This window comes from Diprion similis, chromosome 1 (genome assembly GCF_021155765.1).
Source record: "Diprion similis isolate iyDipSimi1 chromosome 1, iyDipSimi1.1, whole genome shotgun sequence".
Lineage (NCBI taxonomy): Eukaryota > Metazoa > Arthropoda > Insecta > Hymenoptera > Diprionidae > Diprion > Diprion similis.
In genome coordinates this window covers 5,953,456-5,966,455 of record NC_060105.1, presented here as the reverse complement: position 1 = coordinate 5,966,455, position 13,000 = coordinate 5,953,456, and the positions used below count along the sequence as shown (strand labels likewise).

Genomic DNA, 13,000 nt, shown 5'->3' with positions numbered 1-13,000 from the left:
CTCTGTAATTACTTGAAATTCTAAACTATTTTATTTCAATGTTTCTGAAATAAAGAATTTTTACAGAGTTAAAATTCCTGCTACTTTGATATTTTCACTACACATCACGAAGGCAGAAAGAAACTTGGACGAAGGACGTTTCGTAAAAATGAAAATCCAAAAAATTACATTTCTCTATATACCCAACAATAAAAAATGCTCTAAAATGATGATAAACCGTCAAGTACACGCTATTGAAAAAATATAAAATTGAAATCAAAACGTGTATGAGAAAACAGCATCTTTCCAAGAATTCACTAAAGTATTTATCTGCAGCATAAGAATATGGCGCATGCCAACAAAAATGGAAGAAAAAATTTTCCCTGTCGAAAATTCGAGCCAATAGTACTAATTGGAGTATTCAATGAATAAAGTTCCGAATCAATTGTTTTTCATAAATCCATTTACGATCTATTTAATACCGATAAAACCAAGCACGTATAAAAAAAAAAAAAAAATGAAAACGTTCTTATAAAATTTTGCTTCGTCGTCACGATGGAAGTTGAATTTCTTCTTGATCCATACCGCCAAAAAATTCCTCGACTTTTTCCCTGACTTCCTAGTTTAACCAAAACCACATTACGGATCAGCAACTTTTCACTCGCTCTGGATCAGAGTTCGATCGTTTCAATCCCGATCCTCTGCTATATTCGGTTGTCGTATTTCTGCCGCGGTTAAGGGAAGGAAGCACAACGACAAAGTGGACGAAGTATCAGACCAGAGCGTGCGCACGTTAAGATAAGTGTTGAAATATACGTACGTACGTATAATGTAATAGCCCTTCCGGTAAGATCGCGCCCGTCTTGGCCGGCTGTATTATTAAAGCGATAGGCGAAGGTGCGGGGGAAAGAATGATGGATTCCGGAAGCGTCGAGAAGGCGGTGCCGGAAGTCTTCTCGATTTCGCGGGCTTTCTCGATACACGATTAGGCTGGCCGATACGCTGCAACTTCCATATAGGGTGAAAAAAAATTAATAATTAGGGGGGGGGGTTTTACAGCTTGGACGGTCTAAAATCATTCCTATTTTTGAAAGTTTTTCTTATTATTTATTACTCATAGTTTTAAGAACATTTTCGAATTTTTTCATCGAAATTAATAACAAAAAACAAATATAAAAAAAATTTCAAACAGATACGATTATGAAATTAAAAATTTTTTTTTCGACCATAAAATTGGTAAAAAAAATTTATAAAACAAAATTTCGCGATTGAAATTCAAAAATCTAGCCACGAGGTCGAATCGATGAACAAGTTTACAAGTTTTAAAGATTGGTTTAAAATTTCAAGTTTCATCGGATAAAAATTGACGGAGGAATTTGCGTCACTGAATTGAAAACGTGGTCGTTTGCTTATACATATATGTGCCATACCGCCATTTTGTGATTGATTTCAATGAAAAAATTCTCCAATGTTCTTAAAACTATGAATAATAAATAATAAAGAAAAGAGAAGCTTTTTAAAAATAGATATGATTTTATACCGTCCAAACTGCACCCCCCCCCCCACTCCCAAAAAAAAAAAAAATAAATAAATAAAAATCGCGCAATTGCATAATACTTTTATACGAATATGAATATGAATATGAAATGCAGGCGAGAATTTTAGCGTCCTTGCAATTTTCTTCGTACTTGAGTACGTTTGTAGAAAATCGAATTTCGACGACTCGCCCGCAGCAGGAGCGGAACTCCGGAATCCGTAAATCCCGATTAACAAGGCGTCGCGACGCGTGCGCCGTTTCGGGGCTGTAAAAGGCGAAATGAATAACGGGCCGACATTAGCGACGGACGTTCTAACGGCCCGGGACTCGACCGACTGCCTCCCCCTGGCCAAACGATAAATTGACTCGAGTTGCAGCAAGAATTTAGTGCGGAGGCGGTTTTGTTTAATGTGAATTGAGGTCGATCCTTACCGCCCGACCGTTTGCCAAACACACTCGTGTGTTTGTGCTCGCCTTTGCAAATCCGAGTCCGCGTAGGTACGTGGAACCGATTGTTTGCCGCGCTTTAGAAGCAGTAAAGGCGACGTTCGTTAAATACGCTCGAGCACTTTGAAAGTTTTTTCAACAAACTTCAGAGTCTTATCGAATCGTATATAACTTTTATGCTTTTACTTATTATCGACTGATCGGACATCCGAACGTTAATAATGCAATGTATTTTACCTACAAAATAAAAAATTATATAAGTTCGATGTTTCGTTATGAAAACGTTAAACTATACTAGCTAATCAATTTTTCCTCACTCCTAAAGAATTTTAACACAAAATGAAAATCTGGCTTTTTTCCCGCTTCTTGTTCTATTCTTTTTTGCAAATATGTATTCGCTTATTTACAGTGAAACTGCCAGTTGGCTTGGGTATATAATTCATGCCAAATGGACGATTATCGCAACAACACAAAGGGAATTGCAAAATCATGCACGATTTGCAGTGCCAAGAAATTTCATCTGTTAAACAAAACGTTTATATACGCATTATTTTCCATCAAGATTAGGAACTTGAATTATGGCAAACAAGAAAGTGTCTCATACGCACCTACCTAGGTACACGTATGTACCTATACATAATTACATATGTGTTACGTACATTACCGGAAGTCTGTATATACAAAGTGACAGTAGCTATACACTAAGCCTTAGATTTTCCCCGTCCCTCGCCCTTCGTCAGGCGTCGCTATTTAGAGCATACAGGGATTTGCACGGGGTTTTAACCCTCGGAAAATACCGTAAGCTACACGAGAGTTTCGTCTTTGATCCGTGAACGGAATAACAGCGACCATAAAGCACGAAGTGTGCTTCTGGCAGGATCGTAGGGATCAATCAGATCTCGAATGTCGGTCTGTAAATAATTTATCCTCCATAGGGGAGGACGGGGCAAAGTGCGACCCTTAAGAAAATAATATCTAAAATCAGAATAAAATGTTTAGAGCAATTATGGTTTCCGAATAATTCATATACATATATATAATAAAAAGTTCAGGTGTACACACTTTGCGCCCAAATTTTTCGAGTTATCACGAAATTTTAAGGTGCCCACTTTATTAAACTCGGTATGTGTAGAAATTTCATTGTGCAGTTTTCGAAACCTGAATTAATATCTTGTAATGTTATTTGAATAAGGATTGAATCGATGCCGAAGTAAAATTAAATATAATACTCGTAGGATGAATCGATTTTACACCTGACACTGTGCTGTTTCTGTTTCAGTGTGTATTGTACCTGTGGGCATTGAAACTGTGCCACCCCACCACACTATTTCTTCTCAGAGGAAATCACGAGTGCCGGCATCTAACGGAATACTTCACATTCAAACAGGAGTGTAAGTAGCCTCGTCCTGCCCGATTCGAAAGCACATTCAATACCGGAAATCAAGATTGTCAAGCTCCTTCGCCAATTTCTCCGAAACTTCAATATCGCACCGAGTCACGAAATCCCGCGGCTTCTTGCTTTCCACCTCCAGCGTGCCTTACTGCTAAAAATTTTACTTTTTACTTACCCAATTTTCTTTGTGTGTTACTCCGGTAATAATCACCCTCCAGCAGGGGTGCAGGGTGAGAAATGGACGAAACCGGGACGGTCTTGATCTGTACGTGAATTTTTCAAAACTGCGAATAACACCATCCGCCGTCTGTAAAATAGGAAAAGAAAAAATTTTCATTTTAGAAGTCAGTGAGATTTCAGATGGTGAGAATGATTATTTTTTTCATATTACAGTCGAGATTCATAATCCATGTGATATTAAATCGCTTTCGTGAGTGCAGGTAATTGTACGACTGAGACTCGATAATCATGTCATCTGGGGAATAAAAACAGAAAACTAAAAAAAAAAAAAGATTTAAAAATGAAAAGATAAATTTACATCAGAGGTAATCCCTGCCAATTCTTTAATAACAAATAGTTGGTGCAGGGTTATTAATTATTTAATTTTTTAACAAAGTGGCACAGTTTAAAGATTTTCGAAAACGTTGCAACGACAAGTTGTCTTATTCCGGGACAATTTGGATCGATGCCCGAGATATCTAGTACAATCTACCCACGCTCCCAGTTTTCCTCACGTATAATTTATTTCGTCAAGTGCAACTCGTCATTATCACATACGTTACACATACATCGTATACATAACAACACAGCAGAGTACAAAAAGTGTCTAGAATTCAAATTTTACATAAACTACAAGAATTTGTATTGCAAGAAACCATTTGTCTGTAGGACTGATCGACGCTTAACAAATATCCTGCGAATAATGTTGAGATAAAAATAACTTTGGCATGATGAGCAAAAAAAAAAAAAAAGAAAAAAAAAAGAAAGAATGAAAGAATTTTGCAAACCACACGTATTTTCAATTTTTGATATACACATATTATATCATACGGAAATCAGCCATAATATATACTACGCGCGAAAGCGTAACAACGCCAAATGTTTATATTTATATCTTACGTCCACTGGATTGGTTCAATTTAATTTTCTTTTTCAATTGTTGCGTTCTTCGTTATTTCCTCAAAAAATTTTACCCATCAAATTTTGATCGCGAAACTTGATGGCAATCGGGGCGATACAAAAAATGTGAAGAAATGGCCGGGTGGGGATTAGGATAGTCGTAAGTATAAGAAAAGTCGGTTTACTCCTCGTATCGAATAACGATCGCGACAGCAACGTATACAATAAACCAAGAACGCGTATGTACACACACTCACACACACACACACACACACACATTCGCTCATATATATATAAGAGCATAACCTGGGAAGTTGGACGGCGGGCAATATCTGTGGTACCACGCTGTTTTACGAGGACACGTTATTTATCGGAGGTAACAGAAGTGGCGGGTAATTGCGAGCAGCTATACCCTATTTATACTGTATAGACTATAGAAGGTAACTATGAGAGAGAGAGAGAAAAAGAGAGAGAGAGAGAGAATCGCGAAAACGCACCCTGCATGTGAAATCCGTGAAAATGATACGCCCCGAGGGGCTGAACTTGCGAGGTCATTTAGTGCAAGAGTTTAACCGGCGAAAATGGATTTTTGGCGAAAAAAAAAAGAAGAAAAGAAAGAAATAAGGTACGAGAGAAAGTGGTTAACTAAAAAGCAGTATCATATTATCCCGATAATAATTATAAGCGCGTGGGGTTTTCGGTTCAGTCGGAATATATGCCGGTATTGACGACGTCGTAAAACCGGGAGGAACGTAGCTATATACTCCCGATATGATTTCCCATCCAACGGTATGATCGACGGGATGACGAAGGGAATACCTACTTTGGAATCGGTAACTCGAGGCATCCCAAACAGCGGGATAAATGAAAGACGTCTTATAGGAAAACCGGAAACGGTCGTCAAATTTCACATTCAATTTCTTAAAGTTTAAAATTTCGCCCTAAATATATTCAAACGGATAATATTGTATTATCAACGTTCCATTTTTTGTTAAAAAACAAAACAAAAAAACAATGACGAAATTTTATTTCGTTAAAAACGAGGGACGATGTTAATTGTGTCTTGGAATAATAATTTTCACAGGTGGGTATAGTTATTTAACCAATTATAATGGCCGTGCATTATCTTTTTCTTTTTTTAATTTAATCATTTTCATCTCTTCACGTCAAGTCGCGGAACTGCGAATCGCGTCGAGAGCGGAGTAACTAAAAGTTGTTTTACTTTTCCAATTCTCGTACGAATCTATTACAGGTTGCCGTGCAGTATAACGTCGAAGCAGCCTATATTTTTGCGAACGGTTATTATTTATCGCTCCGAGTGATAGGAGAAGAAAAAAAGGTTTCGTTCGATGTATCGTTTTTGAGAAGAGAGCCGGTATTTTTGTGATTTCTATTTTTGCAATTACAGTCCACCCTTTTACAAATGTGATTCAAATTTTGAATGAAAAAAAGGTGTAGAAAAAAAAAAACAAAAAAACAATTTCATTGACTTCTTTCGGTATATAATGCAAATAAAAAAAAAAAAAAAAAAAAAAAAAAACCAATAAAAAAAAATTCCATGACACATAAATAAAATCCAAAAATTTTCCAAGACCATTTCAAACTGAGTCACGAATTCAAGGATTGTCCGCAGGATTTAGCGGATCGCCGGACACCCTGCAATTTATCCATCACACGGGGTCTTTCGCTTTTTACCCTTATTTTGGCAATTGTAATAGATTCAAGAATTCCGAAAAAATTCACGCATGTTCTTTGAGGCACGTAGTTATTGAAGATCCATAGTTTATTCAATTAATAATTATATATTTGGGTGAAATATTATACAAACAACAAGAAATCACGCGAACACGAAAGACCCCATGTGACAGGGTAAAGGTTAATCGCGTTTGCCTTAACACGGCTACATGCGGTATAACGCGATAAATAGTCGCGGGGATCAATTTGTCTCGGTGACGAAGAGGCTTTTCCCATACAACGGAGCCCGGTTTCCCGGGCGGCAACGAACTGTGTTCACCTCATTGATAAGAGGATCCGTCTTTCTACGTCACTTTGATCAACCCCCCACCCCCCACACCCCACGAGACATATCGCCCCTCGATTCGCATACAAGACTTACGCCTTTGAGAACGCACGGTGACTTTCTCTCTCTCTATCACTTTCAGGCATCTATATACTTGCCGTGTAAATCTGTAACGATCCTGAAATATTCTCAAACTTGTTGCAAATTCTAAAGTCCAAATAATCCGAACCTCGATCTCTGCCATGCATGCGTGATAAAATTGACGTAATCACACGAGGTTTCTACAAGGCTCCCAATTCCTGCTCACCCTGCTGCGTCTACCCTATTTTTATCATCGTCGTCCCGGTTTCATATTCGGATGAAATGAACAAATTAAAAGAATAAAAGTGGGATCACGTTCATCCCTGTGCCGCAATTGTGGGGCGAAAGTTATGCCGTGATATATATATAGCTTTATAAATGTTCGTTATGTAAATTCACACGGGCGTGCAGCGTATAAGGAAGGGGAAAAAGAACAGAAAAAGATACATAAAAATGATAATAATAAAAAAAAACGAGTTCATGTAGATGTGCATATAGGTTTATCAAATTGATACGATTTAATTATCTCACCTTTACTCTTCCTCTGCTTTTCCAGGTAAAATAAAATACTCGGAAAGAGTATACGACGCGTGTATGGATGCGTTTGATTGTCTACCATTGGCGGCGCTAATGAATCAACAGTTTCTCTGCGTCCACGGAGGTCTGTCGCCGGAAATTCATAATTTAGAAGACATACGCAAAGTAAGTCAGCTGATGTTATAATATTATTTTAGAAGAAAGAAAAAATAAACGAATTTTTTTTTTTTTTTTTTTTTTTCTGGTTACAATGATAACGCCCAGCAGAGAATTAGGATAATAAAACAGCAATCAACACCTGTTTTTTCCACAAACGTTGTATTTACCGAGAACTTGATGTTCTTAGATCTAATTGGATCGATAATTAACGTTCGTGATCAAGAGGCAGAAAAAAAAAAAAAAAAAAAAATTTCAACTCAGAAAATAAATAAAGAAAGAAAAGTATTAAACAACAATGGAAGACTCGACGAAGCGTAATTTAAATTTATTATAAACTCCATCCGATATTTTATGCGTCGTTCTAAAATTGGAGATGCTAATTGATCTGTTGCTGCACGCGTCGAAAACAAGATTTCCAATCAAATCCGTCGCATGACAGGGATCGGAATGGTTAATTGTTATTCCAATTTACTATCGACGTTGTTGTTGCTGGTTGGTCCAATCCTATTATATTGTTATCGACATATTTTTTTATGTTTCAACGAGAAAATCCTTGCGCCGTAGAATTAACAGGATGCAATTAGGGATAGGGAATAAGTTGTGCGCGTCTATCGATCGGCAAGAAGAGTCGCCTCTCTTTACGGACACGAGGTAAGTACCTATACCAGGTGCCCTGCACTACGTCAACCCCTCGACGACGATCCTGAGGGTGCCGGCCAAGTTTCTCTCCGCTCGAACGAAACTTCCCTAGCTTCCCGGCTGGCAGGAGAGGAGAGGAGTGGACGAACAAATTACGTTCCTGAGTCTTAACTTGCGACGCGGCTTCGTCGAGACGACAAATAAAACTTCTTAGGTACCTGCCTACAATCCACCTGCGCAAACGACGGAGGAGAAAACTTCAACAAGAACAGACCGAATTGGCTGTGACCAACTATCCGTCGCGTTTGCTTGCCAATTTTTCTTTCTTTCATTTTATCCCTTTTATAATAAACACACTTTGAGACGAAAAGTCGATTTTCATGTCAAATGAAAATAATCTGAAGTTAAGGTTTACACGAATATCATTTTCATCGTAATATTGCGGTGATAAAAATACGATCTCTTTAAGGATTTAGATTTTAATCGGTTTAAAAAATCTTCAAACATTAACAATTAGACGGGCGTGAACGGTATTGAATTTTTCAAAACGCGAAAATCAATTTTATATGGAATTTTAAAATGTGAAAATTCGAAATGCAGAAATGAACAAACGAAATTTACCTACAGGATAGATAAAATCCTTATTCACTTTAAGATCTTACACTTTGACTTTTCAACATTTTCCCCTTCACCCGTTAGCTTAATTATTGTACATTAAACTGATAATTAAATGTTTTCCTTAAGTAATAATAATAATAATCATAATAGTAGTACTAGTAACAACAACAACAACAACAACAACAACAACAACAACAACAACAACAACAAGAACAACAATAATAATAAATGCAAACGTACGAATAAAAACTCTATTTCATAAAACTGCCAGGGTATTAATGAAAGAAATTAGTACACAATGTGTACATATTATAATATGTACATACTGAAATGAAATTACTTGACCGGATTTGAATATATATTGAAAAATTAAGAAATAACGGTGAAATTGAAAGCGCTTTGGCTCCAAGAGTCCTGAGAAAACGAACGAAATGAAGAAAAGTCTGAAATCTGAGCCCTTGAAAATGCCGCTCGCTGCTGCCGATTAGGAAATGATTTCAAGAGGCTTACACTCTCTCTCCCTCCCTCTCCCTCCCTCCCCCTCTCTCTCTCCTTCTCCCTCTCTCTTTCCCCTCCCGCCTGAGTACTCGTCGAAACTCTTGGCACTTTTGACTCCGGTTTCGGATATTGTTTCGGTCGAAGGAGGCGGCAGGGGCGGACAAGAGTGGCCTGCAGAGGCGCGGGTGTAGATAGAACGTGGCGGGCCCGGCGTGCTGCCACCACCTGCTGTATTGATCCACCATCTACGCCTCAGCCTCAGCCTCAGCCTCAGCCTCTGGCTCTGGCTCTGGCTCTGGCTCTGGCTCTGGCTACGACTATGGCTCTCGCCACGCATACGTATCTCATGTTAAATTCACACACGAACGCCCGATTTCGTTTCAGCCTCTCTTCTCCGGGTGAACCGATTCCCAGAACAACTCCCCCAAGTTCCTCGCACTTACTGCAGTTCCTTGGGACCCACCTTTTGCCTTTCGTTCATTTCCACCTCTTTCTACTCTATCGTTGTAACGACTCGATGATTGTTCAGATTGCGTAACGTTAACTCTTCAAGTTCGACGCCCGCACTTCCATTGAAAAGTTTCCTTAATTTCTTCTCTTATTCTTTTATCAACCGTTTAACATTTCTCTCAGTCAAAAAATAGGTGAGTGGGAATGGCAGTTTTAAAAAATATCTCTTGGTTTCAATTTTTTTTCTATCCAATTGTCAACTAAAAAAAAACGACAATTTTAACCACCATGATTTTGGTCGTGAGTTTCTTCACGCAACTACCCAAAGCGTGCCAAATTTTTGTATTAAAATTAATTTACGTATTCGAAAAACGCCGTTTACATGATGAAGGGTTGATTTTGGTTCCAAGCGCAAAAAAAACGGTTTTAAAATTGTCTGAAATGCGAGATGAACACGAAAGGATTTCGATTCTGACTCAGAAAAAGATCTAGACGCTGTAATTTTCTTGATTTCGTTTTTTCAGAGTATTGTTTTCAAGAATCCCTCAATCGCAAAAATTGGAACAGAGTGATCCAAGTGATCGTCCGTTTCGTTTTCAAACAAACAAAAAATCAAAAACAAGAAATATTCGAATCGACTAGGTATTTTTCCCTCGTGGTAATATTATACTCGGCAGGCCGCGATTAGCACGTCCCAAACTTCTTTTATCTTACTCTGATCAGCGACCCACGTGCCCAGGTGACGGTTCTCATGCTTCGATTACGGAAAGAACTCAGGATTGAGTATCTGTTCAGCAAACCGGCAGCAACTTTAACGCGATCAATTTGCAGCTTGATACAATAGTCTTATAGCAGTATCTTCCCAAAAAAGAATCGTCGGTTAAAATTTAAATTGGTTAAAAGTATTCGTATATGCGGCAAAACGAACAGAATTTTACTCGAAAGAAGCAAATTATCACCGAGAAGAAAATTTCATCACTTTTTACAGTGGCTGTGAAACTTTAACGAAGTGGGTATCGAGTGATTTGGATATTGTTGCATGGAATTGACAGTAAAATTACTAAAATTTCATTAATATCAAATTATCGCAATCCTTACAAGAAAGTAGAGTGAGTGGTGTGACCACAATGAAAAAGAATAATCGAACATCATAGATTTAACATTGAAAACTACAAAACTAACTTCCAGTTTATACCGCCAAGCTACATTTTCCTATTATGGTCAAAATAAAAAGAGTCAAGTACTGGCTAGTGTTTAATATCAACCCACCATGTGCAAGTTACATACATTTCTCACGATAAAATTGACGCATGCACCTATTTTGCAACCTTTTACCCCCAACTTAAGATTAAAAATGAAAGAAGGAAAAAGAAGCACGTAAATCGCTCAGCAGTAGCTGGTAATTCTCTCGATTTCCGCATGTTTATAATACACGTATGCAAATACGCCACGGCAGTCGAATATTTCCCCCGCGTGCTTCATCCGTCCCTTCATACTTCCCGCATCTCTTCTCGCGGAAACAAGCAAAGCGGGTTAACCGCACCTCTTCAAGCACGGCGTCAGTCTCGTGAGAAATATCCCTGACAGTCTGTAGTCCCCTTTGACCTATAGCTTACCTATCTCGTATATATATATATATGTATATCAGGGTAGTCGTTAATGTCAAAGGAATTCTTTCCACCGCTGGAATCGATAGAAAATTATGAAAAACAGTGTCTGAATTATATCAGATTTTTAGCTTGATTGTAAAGGGTGCCGAAACCAATTTGAAGTTGAAAAAAAAAAGATTTCCTCTTAATTTTCGAGTAAAAAAATTAAAATCTATAATCTCATTCACTTTATTTAGTTAGAAGAAAATGGGAATTCTTATCTCGTTTTGTCTCTCACCAAATAAAACCAATTAAAGAATAGTTTAAAAAAATTTTATTCGTGAAATGAGGTTGAATCAATAATGAGAAAAGTCGTCAGACAATCGTCGCGACAACAACATCGACTGAAGACTTGATATTACGACTGTGGATTTTATTTACAACGTAAATTGATATTTCGATTGATGTGAGCGGTAGAAAAAAATTTTTCTTCACTATACATCATAAATTCAAAAAATTTAAACAAAATTAAAAAATCCGACAGAGACGATCTTCCACGTAACGTAGAACACGCATCTTTTTCCAAAATCTGTCTTTCGTAGGAAATCGTAAATTATTATTTTCTAAAACACCCTAATTGTACATAATATGTACACATCTAGTTACATACAAGGTACAAGCGTAGCGAGATTATTTTCTCTTTCACTTCAACGTCGTTGTCATTGATAAAAAAATCGTAAAATTTCTCCTCGATCTCGTTAACGAAGAAAAATCTCCGAAGGATCGTGTTTCAGACGGGTGTACATAAATAATAAATAATAAACAAATAAAATTATCGTTCATTACTGAATGGAAACGTGACCAAAACGTCACATTAATCGCCTCGTTAAAATATCCCAGAAAGTCGCTTATAAATCGCGGTTGGTATGCAAGTATATGAACGCTGTAATGCTAAATAGCTGACATCGGTGGAATAGGGACGAAAAAACGGTGGTTAGATTCGCTCATTACCCAGTTTATATGCATAGATGCTGGGATTAGATTTTCATTAGATTTCAGTCTGGGAATGAATATTAATAAAGATCACTGTACCTTTCCAAAAAGACAGTTTTATAAAAAGCGTAGACGCTGACTGTCCGTCCCTGATTACATACGAGTTATACGTTTTAGGGAATCAATAAGCGACGTTATGAATAGTTTACAACCGTCCGGTTGAACGAATAACTGAACCATAAAAGCTGGCGGCTGATTCTGTTAAAAGCTCTCTGAAATGTATATTTTGATTAAAATTTATTGTCGCCGTGATATTTGTCACGCGTTTTGTAAACGGCTCACGGGATTTATTGGGAAAAAGGAAAAGATTACACCTCGGTTTAAACGATTTACAAGATCGGACTATATACAACGTATTACGTATATTGTATATATATATATATATATATATATATATGTATATAAATAACCGTTTCGCAAGGTCTTTTACAACCGTCACTGCTGTTGCTGGTGCAGACAGGACTTACGGTTGATTGTACATAAAGAGTAAGTGCTGACAACAGCGTCGATAAAACGACTTTATATAATGTTATAACTCGTATTGATCCGCGTAATGAAATAAGTCAGCTTTTCACCTGCCATCCCATCGTCCTGGTGTATCCTCAAGCTTTTCAAGTATGAAGATGGCGCTACTTTGTCTCCTTCTATAATCCGCGAAAAAACGTCATACATGTTTCAAGTTTTACGAGAAGATAGTAAGAAAAATGAATTCGATTCGTTTTTGTGCTCAAAAATCTTCTTTCGACTTCTTTTTTTCTTTACTTTTCTTTTTTATCATTCAATTCTCCCACCGCGAAAACATTGTCGTCGTATCTTCTATAATCTACCAAAAAAATAAAAGAAAACAAAAATGAAATAAAAATAAATTGACTTCCTTATAC

At 37.4% G+C, this 13,000-nt stretch overlaps 1 protein-coding gene across 12 annotated transcripts in view; it reads left to right on the top strand.

The window, feature by feature from the left end:
- LOC124409968 (serine/threonine-protein phosphatase 2B catalytic subunit 2-like) overlaps positions 1-13,000 on the top strand; it is a 105,362-nt gene that overhangs the window by 65,349 nt on the left and 27,013 nt on the right. For all 12 annotated transcript variants that reach the window (XM_046888089.1, XM_046888081.1, XM_046888013.1 and 9 more), the window contains 2 exons: positions 3,243-3,354; positions 7,133-7,278. In XM_046888089.1, coding sequence (XP_046744045.1) covers positions 3,243-3,354; positions 7,133-7,278 — 258 coding nt within the window. The remainder of the gene's footprint in view (positions 1-3,242; positions 3,355-7,132; positions 7,279-13,000) is intronic.